At 42.9% G+C, this 22,738-nt stretch overlaps 1 protein-coding gene across 9 annotated transcripts in view; it reads left to right on the top strand.

Annotated features, from left to right (window-relative positions):
- LIMCH1 (LIM and calponin homology domains 1) overlaps positions 1-22,738 on the top strand; it is a 192,651-nt gene that overhangs the window by 144,969 nt on the left and 24,944 nt on the right. For 4 of the 9 annotated variants that reach the window (XM_087936747.1, XM_087936746.1, XM_087936749.1 and 1 more), the window contains 7 exons: positions 3,190-3,489; positions 8,175-8,420; positions 9,742-9,777; positions 17,579-17,708; positions 18,664-18,821; positions 19,978-20,390; positions 21,187-21,407. In XM_087936747.1, coding sequence (XP_087792873.1) covers positions 3,190-3,489; positions 8,175-8,420; positions 9,742-9,777; positions 17,579-17,708; positions 18,664-18,821; positions 19,978-20,390; positions 21,187-21,407 — 1,504 coding nt within the window. The remainder of the gene's footprint in view (positions 1-3,189; positions 3,490-8,174; positions 8,421-9,741; positions 9,778-17,578; positions 17,709-18,663; positions 18,822-19,977; positions 20,391-21,186; positions 21,408-22,738) is intronic. The other 5 variants (XM_087936751.1, XM_087936750.1, XM_087936752.1 and 2 more) reach the window with 3 other exon arrangements.

Here is a 22,738-nt window from a genome sequence, read left to right as displayed (position 1 = left end):
CACAATCTCGCTTTTGAAAAGCGGTCCTTCCAAAGCTGCTTGCAAATTTACACTCCAGATTGCCACTCCGCCTGAATAAGCAGCTATTCTTGCATCTGTCTGTCATTTTCTGACTGTGCTTGCCACAGCTTTGAGGGGTAGGGGAGTATATTTTTATTATTACTAAACTTCTCGGTGTTATTTCTTTCCCTCACATCTCCAATCTCCCACATCCAGATACCCCTTAAATGCTTAATGTTACATACATACATACATACATACATACATACATAACTTTCACCGATTGATTTTCTTCACATTTTCATCCAACCTTGGTTTGGTTTCTTGGTTTCTTTTGTCTCTTTGTATGCTTTCCATTTTTATTTTAACAAGGAGGAAGTCAAAAAAGGAAGTCCCCAAGGTGATTTTTCAAACAGCAATTAGACATTAGAATAGAATAGAACAGAAAAGAATAGAACATCAGAATAAAGAACAGAACAGAATAGAATAGAGACCCTATGCCATTTCAGACAAGTGGCTGTCCAATGTCTTCTTGAATGCCTCCAGAGATGAAATACCCACAGCTTCTGAAGGCAAAACTGTCCCACAGGTTGATCATTCTCACTGTCCGAAAGTTTCTCCTTAGTTCCAGATTGCTTCTCTCCTTGATGCGTTTCCACCCATTGCTTCTCGTCCTGCCCTCAGGTGCTTTAGAGAATAGCTTGACTCCCTCTTCTTTGGGGCAGCCCCTGAGATATTGGATGACTGCTATCATGTCGTCGTCATCCCCTCTTAGTCCTTCTTTTCTCTAGACTAGCCAACCCAAATCCTGCAACCATTCTTCATATGTTTTTATCTCCAGGCCATTAATAGTCTTAGTAGCTCAACTTTACACTTTTTCCAAAGTCTCGACATCTTTTTTGTAATGGGATGACCAAAACTGAATGAGGTATTCTAGCTGTGGCCTTACTTAAGGCTTTATAAAGCAGTGCTAATACTTTTGATCCTCTGCCTGTGTTTATACAACCAAGGATTGTTTGACACAACATGAAGTCCATATAATACTTTCATCCTAACGCGAGCCTTACCGAGCCTTACCATCTAGATACTAACAGGTTTGGGGTGCTTAAATCTTCCCATCCTTCATGGCTGAAATATTTTTGCTTCAAAATGCAAAAGTAAGGAACATGGGAAAAGTTAAAACAGGTTGGCAGGGTTACCATCTCATGCACTGTATGGTGCAAAAATAGAGCCTTCCTAATATAAAACCCTTGGCTGGTTAACTTTTGGAACCGTGTCAGAATTTATCATTGCTTGTACTCACCTTTGGTCTGCAAAGTTCCAGACAAAACATTCATAGTGCCAAATTACGAGATGCAGGCCCCTTCCTTAACATCCCAAAGGATAAGCAGACTTTTTAAAACATTCTTGAAATAAAAGTTTCATCCCTGAATCCTGTGTTTACTTATATTCCCGTCAGTAATCCAGATCAAGAAATGGAAGCGTCTTGATATCGACATGAGAAGGGGAAATAGGCTTCCTCTTTTTTCAAAGATAATTCAGTAGCCTTCTTTTTCAAAGGATGGAAATCCAGAGAAAATATAAAAATAAACCGCTCCTAATGGGTTACGTCTAGTTTGATGAAAAGAAGGACTAGGGCTGACAGGATAGCACTGTTCCAACAGCGGTGGGATTCAAAAGGTTTTACTACCGGTTCTGTGGGTGTGGCTTGGTGGGCGTGGCAGGGGAAGGATACTGCAAAATCCCCATTCCCTCTCCACCCCACTAACCTGCTTTCCAGCTCCGTTCTCCTGTGGAGGGCAACCAAAGAAGACCCAACCAATCAGCTGGGACTCAATGGGAGGCAGAGAATAGATGGGGGCGGGGCCAGTCAGAGGTGGCATTTGCCGGTTCTCCAAACTACTCAAAATTTCTCCTCCCAGTTCTCCAGAACCGGTCAGAACCTGCTGAATACCCACCTCTGTGTTCCAATATCTGAGGGGCTGCCCCAAAGACGGGGTGTGTGTGTGTGTCAACTTATTCTCCAAAGAACCTGAAGGCAGGACAAGGAGCAATGAATGGAACCATCCAAACTTTCATATATTTTTTTCCGCCTCAAGCACAAAGTCCAGAATCGGTTTCCAGGGAGAAACAAAATGAATTACGTTCTATTCTTCAGTCGAAGCAGTCGATCAATTCAACCAATTTAGTCATTTGGCGAGGTTCCCCTATATTCCAAAATATTGGCCTTGTGACAATATTCATGAAAACAACCCTCTCTCGAAAGCCATTGGTTCAAGAAAATCTCTGCTTTTCATTCCGGAAACATTTGAGGTGTATATCTTAAAAGTGGTCCATGCTGTTGTGGGTTTTTTCCCCCTTCTTCTTCTTCTTCTGGGTGACGTAGAATGCAAAGTATTCAAATTTGCCAAGCTTCCTGTTATCTAAACCCTTGGATTTTATTTATTTTTATTTATTGATTTGATTTGTCGATTACTTACAAGATAATAGGTATAAGTATAAACATGAGTAAGAATACAGGAAATAGGTACGAATAGGACAGGGACGGTAGGCACGATTGTGCACTTATGCACACAATATGGATGTTGGTGCAAAATCTTCTTTCGACACTACCGTTAAGAGGCTTTGATGTTCCTTGTGGATTTTTTTTAAGTATTTTTATTTTTAATACAAACAATGCATCATCCATTAACCAGTGTGTCATCTGGGTACCAATCTCTTCTGCAATAACAAAGTTTACAGCCATATTCATTACATTAGTATTAATTCTCTATTCTTAACTGAATACTGATATACATAATATATCTAATCATTACAACAATCCTCAGCTTAACATTTAATTCTATTAACGTATTTTCTATATTTCACTGGTCTTCTTTTGTTTCTAACTTTCATATTCTCTAACCATCGATAGAATAATTCCCATGTCATGTAATAATTCCGTTTGTTCCTTCTCTTTCATTGCAAGGGTTAACCTATTCATGTCTGTACATTCTAATATTTTCCTGATCACATTTTCTTCAGTGGGAATCTTTTCAGTTTTCTAGTTTTGTGTAAATACAATTCTAGCCGTGTTTCTTATGAAATATAAGGTGGCTAAGTCAAGACTTTCCGTATGGCTTTCATTATTTCTCCTGCTTTCTCTCTCCCTCTCTCTCTTTCTCTCTTTCTCCTGCTCTCTTATGTTAGCGAAATAACGTTGCCTGATTCAGGTGGGTATAGGTCATCAGTCCGGGATGTTTGCGCCGATGCCCAGGGGCAACGGTCCAGCGAGTGGCAAGAAAATAGCGAAGAAGAATTGGATGACCGCTTCCCAGACCTTGAAAGAGATGATATGATGGTTAGAAGATTCAGGATTTGTCCTAAATCGATTAGCCCTCTTCAACCGGCTAACCTTTTAGCCATTCGTAACCCTCCATTGAAGCGCCAAAGAAATGTGGTTGGCCAGAGAGAGCCGAAACTTCAGCCAAAAGCAGAAAAACCAGAAAGGTTATTGTGGGCTGCTTAACGCTTACTTTGCATGAAAAGGTTTGAGGGTTATTGCGTAAATAGAAAGGGTGAGTTTAAAACGAGGGGAGATCAATCAAAACCAATCTGGTGCCATCATATTCTAGCACAGAGATGTCAAATGTGGTCAGATCTGGCCCGTGAGGCCATCCTGGGAAATGTAAGGGGATGGACCAGTGGTGGCTAACCTTTTTGGACTCCTGTGCCAAAAATTGTGTGTGTGCTTACATGCTTGCGCTCACTTGCCAGCACCCAGAAGGCAATGCGCGCCCCCCCATGCCCTCTACGCATGCACGTGCAATCCCCACCCCACCCCCCTTTTACCTGCACTGCGCCTCACAGCTGATTTTTGGCCGGTTTGAGGCCTTTTTCGGCCTCCCAGAGGCTTGAGGAAGGCTTCTGCAGGATTTTCAGGCCAAAAACTAGGTATTTTTGGAAAAACAGGAAGTGATATAACGGGCCTAGTTTTCAGCCTGAAAAGCCTGCAGAAGCCTTCCTCAAGCCTCTGGGAGGCTGAAAAAGGCCTCAAACCAACCAAAAATCAGCTGTGAGGCGCGTGCATGCCCAGTGAGGTAAGTTTGCCTGCAGCTCGCATGCTGGCACAAATGGCACTTGTGTGCCACCTGTGGCACATGTGCCATAGGTTCACTATCTGGACCCTATCGCTTCGGCCCGGTCTACCCAATGCAAAGTGAAAACATGCCAGCAGTTTGGGGAGTGGTGTCAACCTGACCATGCCCACCTGGCCCCCCAAGGTCAACCACAGCCCTGATGCAGCCCTCAATGAAATTTGACACCCCTGTTCTAGCAGAAGATAACCAGTATGATAAAAGTTTAAGAAGAGACATATGGAGAAATGACCACATTTAACTTACCCCATTTACCCAAAAATACGACCTACCCTGAAAGTAAGTCCTGGCTTGACTTTTACACATGCACCCAATATAAGACCTATCCCCCAAATAAGCCCTAATTAAAATCCCACCCACTCGAGTGCACGGTTAAAAATTAATGGGGAATGGAGCTGCCCTACCACTTACCTTGGACAGTTGTAGCCAGGCCTCGCACACCCCAAAAATCTGTCTTGCCAGCCCATTTCTCCTGCGGCTGGCAAGGCTTTCCTGAAGGCCTCTGTAGATGATAACGAAGTTCTGGATCGATTCTGCAGAAGAAGTTCCTGAAGGCCTTTGATAACAAAAAGGAGGCCGGAGGTGACGCATGGTTACTCAGTGGATGGCATCCCCTGAAAATAAGACTTGGTGCCTTTTTGGGTGGCAAAAAAATACAAGACAGGGTCTTGTTTGGGGGAAAACACAGTAGTTTTCCCAAAGCTTTACATTAGCAGCCGATCTTCTGTAGGTTCTCATGTTGGGTTGTAAGATAAAAGTATAGTTATACACATACATTTGTATTCATTTGCTTTACTGTGTTGCGCAGAAGCTCAAAAGAAAGAGGGAGTTGTGTTAGCATCGTTTGACTGGCTTGAGTTTTGCATTGTGACTTCCTTTCTCCAAAGAATTTTTGCAGGGTGCCTTAGAGGCTTAGTACAATGAATGTCATTATGGATTTGTATATGGGTGTACTTCATTTAATGGTTTGTTATACTGGGGATTACCTAAAAGGGAGCCCTTCCCCCAACCTTTGGGGCACCAGGGACTAGTTCCGTGGAGAAAGGTTTTTGTGAAGCAGTGGGGGCGTGGTTTTGTGTGCTGTGTTTGTTTCATTTGTGTGGCATGGTTTCTGGCATGCCGTGGACGGACGGACAGATTGGAGTGTTGGGGACCCCTGTCCTAACAGGAATTTGATGAGTCCTATCATGAGTTTGCAAAGAGCTTAAAACCCATGGACTCTCCAGGATAAAACATGCTCACCGTTAGTGACTTACAAGCAGAGGTGGTGTTCAGCCAGTTCAGACTGGTTCTGGTGTACCAGTAGTGAAAATTTTGACTGGTTCGGAGAACCCGTCTAACACTGATGATGTTACCTAGTTGGGTCGTGAAACATCTGCAAGAAAACCGCCATGCTCAGAGAGTACCAAAAACAAGAATTCCCTCTAGGTGATAGTAGACTTTGAAAGCCACTCACAACGTTGGTTTTTCTTTTTATATTTAGCACAGCCTTCCTTCTCCTACCCAGCCCACTTACTATATTATAATCCTGGGTTTGAGGAGGCCTATGGTTTGCACAAAACTCTGTTCTTCTAGAATGTTGCATGTGACATACGCACAACGAATCTGAATAGAGATGACTTGTGCATAGCAAAAGGAAGAAGATTCCATTTTACCAAACGTAAATGGATGTGTGTTGAACTGTTTTAAAATGCGGTTTAATTATCCTGCCCATCTGAAGATAAGCAAATTTAAAAGATGGGAAGTTTAATTATCCTGCCCATCTGAAGATAAGCTCAAAGCGCTGCGTTTTTTTCCCTATTGTATTGTGTCAACGGGACAACATTTCTCCAAAGTCAGAGAATGAGCTTTATGGTTGAATGGGGCTTCCAGTCCAGCACTTGACCCATTGAAACATACTAGATATCCAGGACAGAAAGCAAGTGAACGTTCTTGGTCTTCAGCAGACAGCAGCATCTGCTGACTTGGTAGATCAGGAAAAAAAAGTCAAAATAAATTGTAAAAGACTTTTTTCCCCATTCCACATGGTGTGATGGATGGACGTTCACCGGACTTTAAACTGGGGGACAGATCCATTGGTCATCCACAAGCTCAGTCGTGCTGCCTGCATTCTTAGGAAGTGTTCAGAGAAGAGCAAAAAAGATGATTAGCGGTCTGGAAGCTAAAACATATAAAGAAGGGTTGCTGGAATTGGGTATGTCTCGTTTAATGAAAAGGAGAGCTAGGGATGACGTGATAGTAGAGTTCCAATATCTCACGGGTTGCCCCAAAGAAGAGGGAGTCAAGCTATTCTCCAAAGCAACTGAAGACAGGACAAGAAGCAACGGGTGGAAACTCACCAAGGAAAGAAACAACCTAGAACTAAGGAGAAATTTCCTGACCGTGAGAACAATTAATCGGTGGAACGGCTTGCCTCCAGAAATTATGGGTGGAGGCTTTTAAGAAGAGAATGGACAACCATCTGTTTGAAACAGTCTAGGGCAGCGATGGCAAACCTTTTTGTTGTGGGTGTGCTGAGAGCGCGCACGTGCCAGCACTCACAATGCAATGCACCCCCACCCAGCACATGCACGCGCAACATCCTCACCCTGTCTCCTTACCTGCACTGGGCATGCGCACGCCCAGCTGGTTTTCGGCCCGTTTGAGGCTGTTTTCACCCTCCTGGAGGCTCAAGGGAAGCCTCGGTAGGCTGAAAACGGGCCCGTTTCGGCACTTCTGGTATTTCCGGAAGGCCCATTTTTTGGCCTCCTGAGGATGCAGAGGCTTCCCTCGAGCCTCCGGGAGCGTGAAAACTGCCTCAAATGGGCCAAAAATCAGGTGGGAGGCACGCGCATGCACAATGCAGGTAAGTTTGGATGGGGCTCGTGTGCCCGCACAAATGGCTCACGTGTGCCATAGGTTCACCATCACAGATCTAGGGTTTCCTGTCCGAGCAGGGGGTTGGGCTAGAAGACCTCCAAGTTCCCTTCTAACTCTGTTGCTCTGTCATTCTGCATCTTTTACAACCTTCTAAACCAGTGGCGGGATTCAATTTTTTTTTACTACCGGTTCTGTGGGCATGGCTTGGTGGGCATGGCAAGGGAAGGATACTGTAAAATCTCCAGTCAGAGGTGGTATTTGCCGGTTCTCCAAACTACTCAAAATTTCTGCTACCGGTTCTCCAGAACCTGCTGAAACCCACCTCTGTTCCACACGTCAAATTATACCAAAGATGTAAGTAATTTTTTTGTTCCAGTACAAATTCCTCAAAACAAAAACCGTCTGCCATGATGCAGATTTCTTATAATCTGCAAAAGATTATAGCGCCAACAGGCAAAATGGAGGCACAGATGGAATCCATTGATGTAGAAATTGTTCATTTACTTTCTATCTTTGGATGACCCGAGTCTCGTTTTTTGTTTTGCCTCCTGTGCTATTTACGGTCTCGATGATAAGTTGGCTGCCCATAATGCAGCCCTCAAAACAAGTATTCCTTTAATTAAAGCCAAGGTATAATTTGTTGGTGCCAGTCTACTGCAAAACCCACACTCACCGTCGTCTTCAGTTAGACTGGGCAGGTGTGTCTCTTCTGCCTGGGTGGCAGTCAGAACTACAAAAGCCTTTTAACTGTGATTTTAATGCATGCTCTGCAGTGATGGGATTAAAAAAAAAATTACTACCGGTTCTGTGGGCATGGCTTGGTGGGTGTGCCATGGCTTGGTGGGTGTGGCAGGGGAAGGTCACTGCAAAATCCCATTCCCTCCCCACCCCACTAACCTGCTTTCCAGCTCCGTTCTTCTGTGCAGGGCAACCAAAGAAGACCCAGCCAATCAGGGACTCAGGAGGTGGAGAAGAGATGGGGGCGGGGCCTGTCAGAGGCAGTATTTGCCGGTTCTCTGAAATACTCAAAATTTCTGCTACCAGTTCTCTAGAACCGGTCAGAACCGGCTGAATACCGCCTTTGGTGCTCTGTGAGGTACTCTCCATCTTTGGCTCCTTGGGTTGGAGAGGGGCGATTGACAGATCCGCACTGCCAACTAAAATGGACTCTTCTTTTAGCGCCCTCGCGACAGATTCAGTGGGAGCTGAACCGGTATGTGGGGAGATCTCTCCAAGCCTTGCGACGCAGGCCGCGTTCACACCAGAACACAGTCAACGTAGCGTTGCAGGTTCAGCACAAGAGGACATACGTTCCGCTATGGACAAGAATATATCGGGGCTCCGTGTAATCCAACGTGCGATGCGGAAACATCTGGAAATAAATAGCAAACAACTTGCCACCCGAAAAGCTGATCCTTTGCAAACGTGAGCCATTGTCCTGTTCAGTCCTTGCATCCTAACGTCCCCTATCCTCTCATATAAAGTGTGTGTTGTGCAGGCTGCCTGATGCATCGCATTGTATATTAACACGCACGTGTGACGGTAATGAGCCTTTGTGGTTAATAAAGCTACAGCAGTGGGCTGTATGAATGGTAGTTAGAGAAACGGCTCACATTCTCGAGAACTTGGGTGTAAACGTAAGTCACTGTGGTTTCCTCTGGTGATCAGAATCCTGCTAATCACAGCTTATCAATTGTGTATAATCTTGCAAAAATAGAACGCGGCGTTCTCATTTGTGGCATCCGAAATGCTACAAGGTAACTTCTGATGTGGGTAAAATGAAGACCCAGATTGTTGGGAGGCCAGAGGCTGACTCTGTAAACCGCTTAGACAGGGCTATAAAGCACTGTGAAGTGGTATATAAGTCCGAGGGCTAAGTGCTATTGCTATGTTGTCAGTTTGAGGTGCAGACAGCTGAGGAGAGCGAGGACTCAGATGAGGGGCCAGGACCATTAGGGAGTGGACTGCTGCCTTCGGAGATTGTGGGGACTGGCAACAGCAATGAGGAGGTTCCCGAGGAGCCTGTGCCAAGTGCGGTTGCGTGCAGGGCTGCTTGCAGGAAAGAGCAGCTGCAGCAGCACGGGCGACTCGGGAGTAAGGCTGCAAGGTAATGGCCCCTCCTTCAAGAAGATAAAAGCCAGCTGTGAATCGGACGTTCTTTGCAGGAAGCAAAGATGTTTTGAAACTCAGCCTCGTGGACATCTTAAGCTGGTATTTGAAGACACTTGTGTTGTGAAATATTTCTTATCTGTTATTCTTGGCAGCCTCGCACAGTTTTGGCGAGGCTTGTGCTTATCAAACTAATTGTTTGCAGCAGCCTTTCAACCGGGGATTTGTAAGAACCGTTGAAAGGTTTCTGTTCCCTTTGGCTCATGTTTGTTTTATTGGAAAAGGGTTTGGGTCAGAACACTCTTATTTGATCTTCGATCAGCTCTTCTATCATGAACCACTTTCCTGTTTTCAATTTCACACTGCGACTTTGCTAGCGGGATAATTCTGAATTCTAAACACGTTAGGGTTCATGAAAACAACTGCTTCAAATTCCGCGCAGTGACGGAATAAACGTTTTTATTTCGTGTGTGGTTTTTCTGCGAGGTGAGTGCTCTTGTCAGCTTCCCCGCCTCTGCCTTTTAAAACTTTTATTTCAGATGAAAAGCGGATTGTGTTCCCTGCAAGTCCAATGCATTTGAATCCTTTGTTATTGGCCTGTCTCAGTTTTTTCTAACTTTATAATTTGACTTTATAGATCCGGCTGCAGAACCCCTGTCTCTGATGATGCAGAGTAAGTTGTTGTGTGCGATCTTTGGATCCTGTAAAACCTGCTCGAGCTGCATGCTTTCTACACTTCCTACTAACTTAAAATAAAATACAGCTGACTCCCTTCGATCCTTGTGCTCTCCTTGTCCTTCTGCAGCGCTGGTGGGAATTCATGTGCTTTCTCCTGTATGTTCGCTGTGGCATTCAAATTCTAAGTTTCCAGAAAGCAACCAAGCATGCAATGGCTGAACTTCGGCTGATTCACGATGCAGTTCCGGTTTTAAGCCCTGGTGGGGTGTGTGATTGTTAGTGTTTGGGGACAAACCCCCAAGCAGAGTATGCAGCAGCAGCCAAGCCAGGCAGCCAAATGAGAGAGGATGGGCCCAAGAGTATACACACACTGGAGACAAACACTGTTTGTAGTTTTAAATAGTTGTTTAATCCAATCAGAGTTTAAGCATTGTCAATCAGTCCATATGTCATTCACAAATATATCCATTCAGTAACTTAGTCCATTTACCAGTCAGTACTATATCCTTATCTGCTTGTAAAGATATCTTCTCCTCCCGATACCTTTCTCTTGAAGACAACGCTGAGTATTCACAGGATATCAGCTCACCAAGGAAATAGTCCTTTTGTTCAGCAAAAAAACAGTATCCAGCACAGTAGCCAACAAACAGTATCAAGCAGAGGTCTCAAACAGGAGTAAGCAGTAAACTGTTACGTTTCTCTTACTGCCTTTTATTGCCGTTTGTAACCGCACCCTTAATTAGCTAATTACATTGCAGTTTGGTGCTTAAAGCTACAAGTTACAAACACTTAAACCTTGGTTTATATATTTATTCACCCAAACTTAGTTGGTGTATCAATGTTATACCCAACAGTGATGATTACAAGGAGCTAGAATTATAATGGTGGAAAGTTTGGATAACTGAGGTTAAGAAGGTTGCTAAGCAGGAAGTGGATGAGAAAACTTACCAGCATTGATCGATCTCAGCTGGTTGATATCCAAAAATTTAAAAATCAGCTCTGTAAAAAAAAAATCTCCCTGATCTGCAGGCTTCCAAAGCCAGTGCCATCAAGAGTCATTTTCATTTCTTGACTTTTTTCCCCATGAAATTTCAGGGTTTTCTCTTCAATTACTAAAACATACAGACAGACCTTTATCAGGCTTGGAGAGTTGCCAGGCTGATACCTTCCAAACGCCATGCTATAGCAGCAGTTACTTGGCAAGAAGTCAGGAACAGATCTTCACCCTAATGGATTGAACAGATTGTCTCCTGCAAACACCATTCCCCTTTTGCTCCTCTATTCCCCCTGGGAGGGGCCATTCACCATCCACCTGTAGCTTTACTCCCAAGTTGACCCTTGTTCCTTAACTGTTCCCTTCTTCTGGCAGCTCTGTGCATGCATACATAGGGAACAGGCTCCAGCAGTTCTTCTTCCTCACTGATCTCCGACTCTGAAGGCAGCTGATAACTGTCAGATGGCTCTTCCCCTATCTCTGCCTCCGATGCAGAGCCCTCATCAGAGCCTTCCCCAGACTCCAGGCCTGTCCATGTTCCTCCCCAACCTCCTCCCTGTCCGAATCTGCTGCCAGGCCGCTGGCAGGCCACAACACTACCTATATTTCTCTGTATTCAGGCACTTTCTTCCAACGTCAGAAATTTTGACAGACAAGTACATTCTCCTGAGCAAAGACATTCAAAGCCAGAATGAATATCCAATACTAAAATGCTAGGAATGATTTTTAAAAATGCTTCTTCTCCTAGAAAATGAATCTGCAGGAATAACACTGCCCGCATCTTTTCTTGTAAAAGAATTGCTGTCTGAATTTATTAAACAGCAAATCTGTTCAGATGTGTCAGAAACAGATTGGTGTTACATTTTACATTGGTATTAATTTTATGCTGATTTAAGTTCACGATTTCTTACATTGAAGACAGAATCGTGGCTACGTAATCTTCTAACCTATGATTTTTTTCCCCCTGCTAATAAAACCAATTCCTTAAAAAGAATTATTTTTCTTAAAGCAGTTTAGCTCCGTCCTGTAGCCAAACCCTAAATAGTTTTACAGAGAGAGAAGCCCTTTTGTTCATTTCCACATCAAAAGCTACTGATAATACGTAACATTTTTGCATTGGAATCACGTTTTAAAAATAACTCCCCCAAACTAGAATGTTAAATAAATAAATGTGGCAGGTATCCATGCTGACTGGAAGCAGGAAAATGATAATCATCCTTTAGTCTGTCTCCAAAATCTTTTTTTTTTTTAATTGAAACCATTTTTAATTTTGTTAATGGTCTCTTATTTCTGATTTTGGGCTAAGTTTCCTTAGAAGATAAATGGACATGTTTCATGATGACTTTGAGTCACCACACGCCTGCAAAATCCGCTTCCACATTTATAATATCAAAAAGAGAAAACTGCCTTTTTTTTTCCATTGAATCCAGTGATTTAAAAAGTCTACCTAATGAAATGTATAGTACATGTGACTAAGAACTTGATGGAAATAAAACTTTTATTGAAAGCGACTGAAATTAGAGACAATCTTTTCACGGTTTGCTTTCCAGATGCTGTAGTTCAAGTAGTCCTCAACTTACGAACAGTTTGTTTAACAACTGTCTCCCTTAGCAACAAAAAATGTGGGGAGGGCCCTCAATTGTGGTCATAAGTCAAGGATGACCTGTATTTTCGGTCAAAGCTGAATGAAGTAGGGCAGGTTAGTTAGAGCAATTGCATAACCCATTCCACAGAATTTCTAGGATGCAGGTCCATGTCACTTAAACCAGTCCAAAATAACAATCCCACAGCTCTCTCTTTCTCTCCACAATATTTAGTATTTTAAAAAAATGTGATGCTATGATGTCACACCTTTTGTACAGCTAAAATTTTGCAAGACAAAAAAGTCAGAGGAAGGACTCCTATGATTTGTAATTCCATCCTTTTTTTTTTTGGTAATAATTTTTATTGTTCTTTTTCACCTTTAACACACATTAATCTTGACTTTAACAGTACTGTGTGTCATCGTTATTATACAAATTATTCTACACATCAATCTCATATAAATATCTACATTTATACGTCTTTATATACATTCATTTACTTTTATCTATAATTTTCTTATTTCCTTTATCTTCATTTCGGTTATTCAACCAATTATACCAATTATCCCAAATTTCGTAATACTCCAACTCTTCTTTCTCTTTTAGTTTTAATGTCAATTTGTCCATTTCAGCATTTCAGTCTAGGATTTTTTGAATTATTAATTCTCAGTAGGCATATTATTTTGTTTCCAACATTGCGCGTATATTATTCTTGCAGCTGTCAGAATATGTAATAGAATATATTTAATCTTCTTTCTATAATTCCCCTTAATTATTCCCAATAGAAACAACTTTGGTTTAAATTCTGTTTTTTCTTCCACTATCTCTTGTAGCCAACTCCATATTTTAATCCAATATTTTTTGTCTTCTGGGCATAACCACCACATATGGTAGACGGTACCTTGGTTCTGTCTGCATTTCCAGCATGTTGGATTCATGTTAAGGTACATTTTGGCTAGTCTCATTGGAGTAAATGCCACCTATAGAGCATCTTTATAGGCCGCAGTTCTTGTTAATGTATAATTTTTATTCCACATTTTCCCCATATCTGCTAAATCTATACTATGCCCAAATTTTTTTTGCCCATGCTATCATGCAGCCTTTTACTACATCCTCTTTTAATGCAACTTTTAATAGGTAATTATACAGCTTCGCTATAAATTTCTGTTCTGGGCCTGTTAAAATTTTATCTAATTGTTGCAGCTCAGTGTAAATTCCATACTTTTCCATATTTTACTGCATAAATTAATCAATTGAATTCCTCATGCAGGTGACATGTAAGTTGTTGAGGGGGAAAAAAACCCCAATCTTTATTGAATATGGATGCTTTACAGGCATTGATTTTTTAAGGGGTTTTTATAGCTGGCTTCCTCTTTAACAGTGGAATGGGTATTTTTATTTAATAAAGTTTTGAGATAGAAAGAAGGAACTAAGGATCTTGATATTAAATAGGCATCAACTGGAAAGATTAGGGGATGTGTGTGGTATTTTGGTGCACCAGCTCCTGCTAGTGGCTTCAACTGAAACTTCTCCAACCATCCTAACAAAAAGATTTAATTCAATATATTCCATCTCTTGGCATTTCAGTATTATTTCTCCTCCTGACTTCCCTTCATCAATAGACAGTAGAATTAAGAAAAACAAAATTTTCTTCTAAATAATGCTAAAATACAGGTCCTTAGAACCTTAGCCATAGCAGATGGAAAATGTGAAGTGCGACCACTATTTTAGCAGGAGACCTGTTTTCTTTGGAATACGAAATTTTGTCTTGAAGGAATGGAATGGAATAGAATAGAAATAATTGGAATGGCATGGAATGGAAATAATTGGAATAGAATAGAATAGAATAGAATAGAATAGAATAGAATAGAATAGAATAGAATAGAATAGAATAGAACAGAACAGAACAGAACAGAACAGAACAGAACAGAACAGAACAGAATTCTTCCTTGCCAAGAGTGATTGGGCACACAAGGAATTTGTTTCTGTTGCATAAGCTCTCAGTGTGCACATATACAACAACAGAGTGATAGGTCATAGATCATAGTTACAATCATTCATCATAAGATACAGATGACAAGCGATAAACCATAACATACCACAAGGAGAAGGTAGTAGGAAAGATGAGAAGTTGAGAAATGAGAAGACGAGAAACGATGATAATAGCCAGACAGTGCTAGGGGAATTAGTTGTTTAGTTGTCGTGAGTGATGGCACGGGGTGTGTGTGGGAACTGTCTCTGTGTCTGGTTGTTTTGGTATGCAATGCCCTATAGCGAAGTACCAAGGGGAGGAGTTGAAATACTTTATGTCCAGGATGTGAGGAGTCTGTAGATATTTTCTCAGCTCTCTTTCTGGTTTGAATAAACAGTGAGTGAAACAAAACCACAACCAATGACAATCGGCTCATTTACAGTTCAGGTCGCCTCAGAGGAAGAGGTTGTAGCTACTTTTCCAAAAAAATACTTTAGAAGTCGAAAGATTGGCAACCTGACCCTCTCCAGATGTTATGGACTACGCCTCCTCATCCCAGTCCATGCGATGAATCAAGGATTTTGAGAGTTGTAGACCAAAACATCTGGAGGGTACCACACAGCCTTGCCTAATTTAAACGTAGGAGCACGTTTGCAAATTCTTAGCAACGAGCTAGCAGAAAAGATTGAAGTTCCACACAGGTAATAAAATGACCTCTGCGGGGTATTTGGTCCGTTTCACTAAAGCTGTTTCAGTTCGTGTAAGGATTCCAGACGAAAATGGATATGCTTATAAAATTAGCCTGCCAAATGTACCCAAAAAAACTTCTGTCTATATGTACCAGTCCTGAAAAACCATCGGCTGCATATGGTGTGTCTTTGAGTTGTTTTATCTGTGCTCTCTTTGCAATATAATCTTTTTACCTTGCTTAACATTCATAATCCGCTTCTTAGCTTCGTCGTGCAAGACAAATTGTCGTAGAATCGAGAAATTACTCGTTGTTTTCTTATGTGTTAATATGTCTCAATGTTTTCCAGAATCTTCTTCTTAACAAAATAACGCAAACAACATTTCTGCATGTGTGTTCGATAGAGATGACTTACCACAGCTTACTCACTGCTGACATTTTAGCCTAAAATACTAGCCTTTTATGTTCTTCTCAACTGTCTCTATATAAGTGTCCGAATATAGTGTCCTTTCAAGTATTTCAGAAATCAAAACTCGAGGGGCACTTGCAACTCAACCCCAGTTCCACATCCCAAGGCTGCTGTTCAAAACAACAACAACTAGACTTTCTGGATCTTTGTTCCTGGGAAATATTTGTGATGACCCAGAGCGTAACACAAACGTAACAAAATCCAGAGCATAAATAAATGTCCTTTAATACCTCCAACTTGGCTCCACTGTTCAATAATCTCAGTTGGAGATAAAAAATATTCAAAAATAGTCTTCAAAAAAAAGCAATACAGTCCGAACTTAATGAGCAGATAGAGGTGAAATAAAAAACCAAAACAAATTACAATGAAGGAAGTTCCAACAACAGATCAGGATAAGTAATTACCAACTTCAAAGAGATAACAAGGCACAGTCTGTTGGAAGGATGCCAACCAAGATAACTTCAGCCCAAAATAAAACACACTTTGCTTCTGGCAACACTGTGTTTTAACCGTCTCTCTTATATACTATTCTCTCCAGCTGCAACCAATGAGGGGGATCATGGCCGCTTCCTCTCTCCTAAGCCAAGTTGTTTCCTTCTCCGTCCCTCCCTGCGTGTCCTAGGATGAAGAGGGGATGGGCCTGGTTCTTCCTTTGACTGCCCAGCCGGCCTCTGCCCTTCCCCAGCCTTCTCCACAACCTCTGGAGCCACAACTTCACTCCCTGTTGGCTGTTCCTCCTCTCCCTCAGAGTCCGACTCTAACAAGGGCATGACAATATTTCATTTCTGATCCAAGAACTGACTTCGGTTCTGAAGAAGCTTCTTGGATGAGAAACAAAACATTTTCAAGAGACAAAACAAAAACCTAACAACCCAAGAAAGTCCAGTTGCTTTTTGAAAAAGCACCTCTGGCACAACCATGACCTGAATGATTGAGAATCTCCCTAGATGATAGTTCATCAGATCTTACCACCTCATTCTGGATAATCGTTCAAGACTTCTTGCAATATCTGATAATGCTTGAAGTCAGAATTGGATTCCTCCATCCTTCTCTTTCCTTCTTTATACCAGCTTCAAGAAGGACACCTCAATTTACATTGGGAAACTTTTTATACAGTACATTGAAAACTAGAAATTCTGGCTTAAAGTCAGGCAACTAAGTCAGATGGACTCAGTTGGGTTCAACCTTTTCTGCATAGTTCCAGATTTCCTCTGCAGAGTTGAAGAATTGATAGCACCCTCATTGAACTTCTAACTGAGGAGGCCTTCTAAATTTATAAAGAAATATTCGGTAAAGTTTGAAAAACACCGGAACGAGCAACAAGGTTTTGACATTTTTCAACCCAAAAGAGAAGGGACAGTTGAGAAATTGAACAAGGTTTTGTATAGAAGATCATGCTGAATTCACACAATCACGCTGAGCAAAAAAAAAAGAAAAGCTTTGGACATGCTTCTGTTTGGCTTAAGCGGTCAACTTGCACGTATGTTATTAGTATGGCTGCTTCTCGGCACTTCCACTTAAAGCGGGGTTGTCCATTATGACACGTGGACTTCAACTGCCAGAAAAAAGCTGGCTCAGGAATTCTGGGAGTTGAAGTCCACAAGTCATATAGGAGCCATAGTTCCCCATCTCTGCCTTTGAACCTGAATCTCACATATTAAAATGGCCGGCTCAGGAATTCACTGGGAGTTGAAGTCCACAAGTCATATAGGAGCCATAGTTCCCCATCTCTGCCTTTGAACCTGAATCTCCACATATTAAAATGGCCGGCTCAGGAATTCTGGGAGTTGAAGTCCACAAATCATATACGGGCCATAATTCCCCATCTCTGCCTTCGAACCTGAATCTCACATATTAAAATGGCCGTCTCAGGAATTCTGGGAATTGAAGTGCACAAGTCAAATAGGAGACATAGTTCTCCATGAGGAGATCTCTGATTCTTAGACATTTGGCTGAAGGCATCTTAAGCTATGGGACTTCACAGCTTTCCATGAAAGCAGATCCATTTTACTTCCCTGCAGCCTCCTCCTGTGACTGAAATCTCCAGAGTCCATTGTTGACAAACTTATTTCCTTTCCTTTCTTCTCCAGGAGCGCGAGCATGTTTGACATGAGATGCCCAGTAGAGGCTGCTGTGAATCAACCTCACAGTAAAGATCGCCACGAAAAGCTTCAGATCATTCAACACCAGCTGAAGGAAGAGGAAGATCAGTGGCAAGATGTGAGTAGCGGGGTCCATAGAGCTATGGCAAGCAGAGCTAGTTGCTATCGCAGGAGCTTTTGCAAACCACGTTTTAAGTTACGGGCACAATAAATAGACTCAAGGTATGTGAAGTGTGAATACCACTTTACAAGGCCTTGGTAAGGCCACACTTGGAATGTTGCATCCAGGCTTGGTCGTCTCGTTGCTAAAAAAAGATGTTGAGACTCAGAGTGTGGAAAAGAGCAACCAAGAGGACTGGAGGATAAAATATACAGTTGCAGGAATTGGGTGTGTCTAGTTTAATGAAAAGAAGGACTAGGGGGGACATGATAGTAGTTCCCGCGATCATTTGGCCCAGTTCCTGCGCTATTCTGTCCGATATTTCCTTTGTTTGAAACCCAGCTGATTGGCGCAGCGATGCGGAATACCGCGCCTCAGCTGTTTTTACTCACCAGAGCTGTAGTAAAAGGTAAGTTTTCTTGCTGTTTTTCAAACGAACTGCGCGCGTGCTCAGTGAACCGGTTGTTACACCGGTTGAATCCCACCACTGGAACAACCTGTTCTCCAAAGCATCTGAAGAAGCAACGGATAGAAACTCATCAAGGAAAGAAGCAACCTAGAACCAAGGAGAAATTTCCTAACATTGAGAACAATTAATAAGTGGAACAACAATTTCTAAGAAGACAATGGAGAACCATTTGACCGAAATTGTTTCCTGCCTGAGCAGGGGGTTAGACTAGAAGACCTCCAAGGTCCCTTCCAACTCTGTTATTCTATTTCTAAGAAGGAAACAATGTGAAAATGGTTGACCCCACTACCTTCTTCTATTTTTTTTAAATTTGACAGTCTGACACTAACTCTATTCCATCTATACACACACACACACACGCGCGCGCACTGTCAGACCACCCAGCTGGAAAATTTGGGGACCTCAAGGTTAGCTTATAACTACCTGCTCTGTGATTTTATGTAGGATTTAGCCCGGTGGAAAAACCGTCGGAGGAGTGCTTCCCAGGATTTGCTGAAAAAAGAAGCCGAGAGGAAAAAGATGGAGCAGCTACTCACTGGAGGAGAGGGAAGCAACGAGAGACGGAAGAGCATCAAGACGTACCGAGAGATTGTGGAGGAGAAGTACGTAGCCTTAAGCAAGCAAAGGCTGGTTGCGGAAGGCGCACCTGATCATAATATGGGTTGGGTTGGGTTGACCGTATGAATGAGCCCAGGCAATCCTGACATATTTAGAAACCACAGCTAAGGAAATGATGGTCCAGATATTGATCGAAGAGAATATTTGTAGCTCAGGGTTGAATTCTGGGGTCCTTGGTGGTCTCTGAGATTGGTTGTTTGCTTGCAGATGTTTTATGACCCAACTAGGTAACATCATCAGTACTAGAAGGGAGTATGGTTGGCAGGGAGGAGGAGGAAGAAGAAGAGGAGGAGGACGACAACTATAGTGCCCTTGGTGCTCTCTGAACTGGATTGCTTCCTTGCAGATATTGCATTACCGAACTAGGTAACATCATCAGTGCCCGGAAAGGGAGGAGGAGGAGGAGGAGGAGGAGGAGGAGAAAGAGGAGGAGGAGAATTGGAAGGATTTTGATGTTCTCCGAGCTTGGTTGTTTTCTTGTAGACATTTCATGACCCAACATGATCAGTGCTAGAAGGGAGTGTGGTTGGCAGACAGGAGGAGGAGGATGGGGAGGGAGAGGAGGATGGGGAGGGAGAGGAGGAGGGGGAGGGAGAGGAGGAGGAGGACTGAAGAGTCCTCGGAATTTCATTTCTTTTTTCAGATGTTTCATGACCCTACTAGGGAACATCCTCAGTGCTAGAAGGGAGGAAGAGTAGGACTATAGCGTCCTTGGTGCTCTCTGAGCTGGGTTGTTTCCTTGCAGACATTTCATTACCCAACTAGGAAACATCATCAGTGCCAGGAAAGGGAGTAGAAGGAGGAAGAAGAGGAGGAGTAGGACTAGGAGAATTGGAAGGATTTTGGTGTTTCTCGTAGACGTTTCACAACCCAAACTCAGTAACATCCCCAGAGCAAACTCTATACTCCCCTACAGAACTGATGAGATTACCTAGTTGGGTAACTCAATGTTTGCAAGAAAACAACCCAGCTCAGAGAGCACCAAGGATCCCACAGTCTGGACATATTTGCCTTGTGGCCCAAAGGTCATGACCCGTGACCGTTCTGTGTTTATAAGATGCATTATTACCCCACGCTTCTTGGAATATGAAGTACAAGGACTTATCCAATTCCGCCATCTTGGTTTCTGCTCCCCCTCAGAGAGAGGCGTGAAAGAGAACTTCACGAAGCTTACAAGAATGCCAGGTCTCAGGAAGAGGCAGACAGGATACTCCAACATTACATCGAGAGGTTCACCATTAGCGAAGCTGTCCTTGAACGCTTGGAGATGCCAAAACTTTTGGAAAGAAGCCATTCTGCTGAGCCAAATTCATCCTCCCCATCCAAGGACTCCAACCCTCTCCGATATTTACGGCAGCAGTCACTCCCAGCCCCAAAATTCACTGCCAAGTTCGAAGCCACCATCATCCCCACCAGTGGGCCAGAGGCTAGCACCTCCACTGGCTCCCCCGCCTCAAGCAAACCCTCAGGCTCCGTGGCTATGCCTCTGGTGACTCCCAAGCCTTACTCGCAGCCGAAAGATACCCAGGAGATTTTGAGAAACTTCAAGGTGGGTTAAGATATGGCAAGAAGAAGGCCTCCAGTGAGATGGGCAGCATGCAAGTTTAGTAAATAGTAAATAGGTGATGGTGGGTGGATGGATGGATAGATGGATGGATGGACAGACATGATAGATGATAGATGAGATAGATGATGGATGGATGGACAGACGGATAGACATAGAGGAGAGATGGTGGATGGGTGATGATGGATGGATGGATGGATGGATGGATGGATGGATGGATGGATGGATGGATGGAAGGACAGACATGATAGATGAGATAGATGATGGATGGACAGATAGACAGGTCATAATTGATGGATGGATGAATGGATAGACATATAGACAGGAGAGGTAATGGATGAACGGATGGATGGATAGACAGACAGACGATAGAGGATATAGTTGGTTGATGGATGGACAGATGAATAGGTCATAGATGATGGATGGATTGATTGATGGATGGATGGATGTACGGACAGACATGATAGATGAGATAGACGATGGATGGATTGAGACAGACAGATGATAGATGATATAGATGATGAATGGACAGATAGACAAGTCATAGATGATAGATGGATGGATGGACGGACAGAAAGAAATAGAAGAGAGATGGTGGATGGGATGGATGGGTGATGATGGATGGAAGGACAGACATGATAGATGAGATAGATGATGGATGGATGGATAGATAGATATAGAGAGAGTAATTTTGTAGTCCTAACCACTTTCCTTCTCATTAGAACTAACCCAAAATGGCCTCAGAGCCTTAATTCCTCTGCTTTTGGGTTTTGAAATGCAGGTAGATGGAAAGATCTCTGTGAACAGAGAAGCGAGCAACGGAGTGGAAGACGAACCAGACAAGGAATGCTCGGCCTTTCTGTTTGAACCTTCCCCCAACCTTTCAACTAAGTCTGAGCACGTGGTCAAATCACACGGGAGATCTATGGAAGGAAGCGCAGATTCTACCCCTCCCGAGCTGGTTCAGAAGAGCTTAATCGAAGACAATGTACACAGAGAGCAAATTGTAAGGGCCAGATACTTTGGTTAGCTGGGCGGGGAGATAAATGGTTCCTGCAACTGCTTGTAAACTTAGGCCTATAGGTAGTTGACTTATAACTATTCGTTTTTTTTGTTTGAAGTCAATACAGGTAGTCCTCGACTTATGACCACAATTGAGCCCAGAACTTATGTTGCTAAGCAAAACATTTGTTAAGTGATCTTGGCCCCATTTTGCAACTTTTTTTGCCACAGTTATTAAGCAAATCACCGTGTCAGATTCCCAAGGGATGAAATCCATTTAAAAAGAAGAGAGCGAAGTCCCTTCTTCCAAAACAATTCATTTTATTTAGGAAAGCATCAAATTGGCAAAGTCTGTTGCAATTCTGGATCTGACACAACCTGGAATTACACCACCTAATATTGGAAATTAGAAACCACCCCCAAAAGTCACATTCCCCAATAGAAGTAAATCAACATTGCCTGGTGTCATCAATCTCCACCTCCAGGTCTCAGCAGGTCAGCTTTTATTCCCACGGGAAGAAGAACCACCTAGCCTAAACAACTCTATCTCTACTCCTCCCATCTTAGAAATGTGGCAAGCCTGAAACTCTTCCCCCCATAACCAGCAAAAAGAAAGAAAGAAAAGGAATATATAATGGCTACACATATGTCAATTTCAGGCTTGACACACTGCCCGAACACGGGTGTTCAGTTAGTAACTGTTGTGGTTAGCCGGCAGCAGGTGCAGATGGCTGAGAAGAGCGAGGACTCAGATGAGGGGCCAGGACCATTAGGGAGTGGACTGCTGCCTTCAGAGATTGTGGGGGTTGGCAACAGCGATGAACAGGTTCCCGAGGAGCCTGTGCCAAGTGCGTGTGCACGCAGGATTGCTCACAGGAAAGAGCAGCTGCAGCAGCATGGGCGACTCAGGAGTAAGGCTGCAAGGTAATGGCCCCTCCTTCAAGAAGATAAATGTGAATCGGACGTTCTTTGCAGGAAGCAAAGACGTTCTGAAACTCAGCCTTGTGGACATTGCAGTATCTTAGTTGGTATTTGAAGACTCTTGTGTTGTGAAATATTTCTTATCTGTGATTCTTGGAAGCCTTGCACAGTTTGGGCGAGGTTTCTGCTTATCAAAGTTAATTAGTTTGCAGCAGCCTTTTAACCGGGGATTTGTAAGAATCATTAAAAGGTTTCTGTTCCTTTTGGTTCATGTTTGTTTTATTGGAAAAGGGTTTGGGTCAGAACAGAAACAAGGTTGTTAAGTAAATCTGGCTTTCCTGTTGGCTTGGCTTCTCAGAAGTTTGCAAAAGGGGACTCCAGGACACTGCAACAGTCATAAATAGGAACCAATTG

The sequence above is a fragment of the Pseudonaja textilis genome, chromosome 6 (genome assembly GCF_049901715.1).
Source record: "Pseudonaja textilis isolate UNSWEBS1 chromosome 6, rPseTex1.2, whole genome shotgun sequence".
Classification (NCBI taxonomy): domain Eukaryota; kingdom Metazoa; phylum Chordata; class Lepidosauria; order Squamata; family Elapidae; genus Pseudonaja; species Pseudonaja textilis.
The sequence above is the reverse complement of the archived record's forward strand: the minus strand, read 5'-3'. Positions and strand labels throughout refer to the sequence as shown.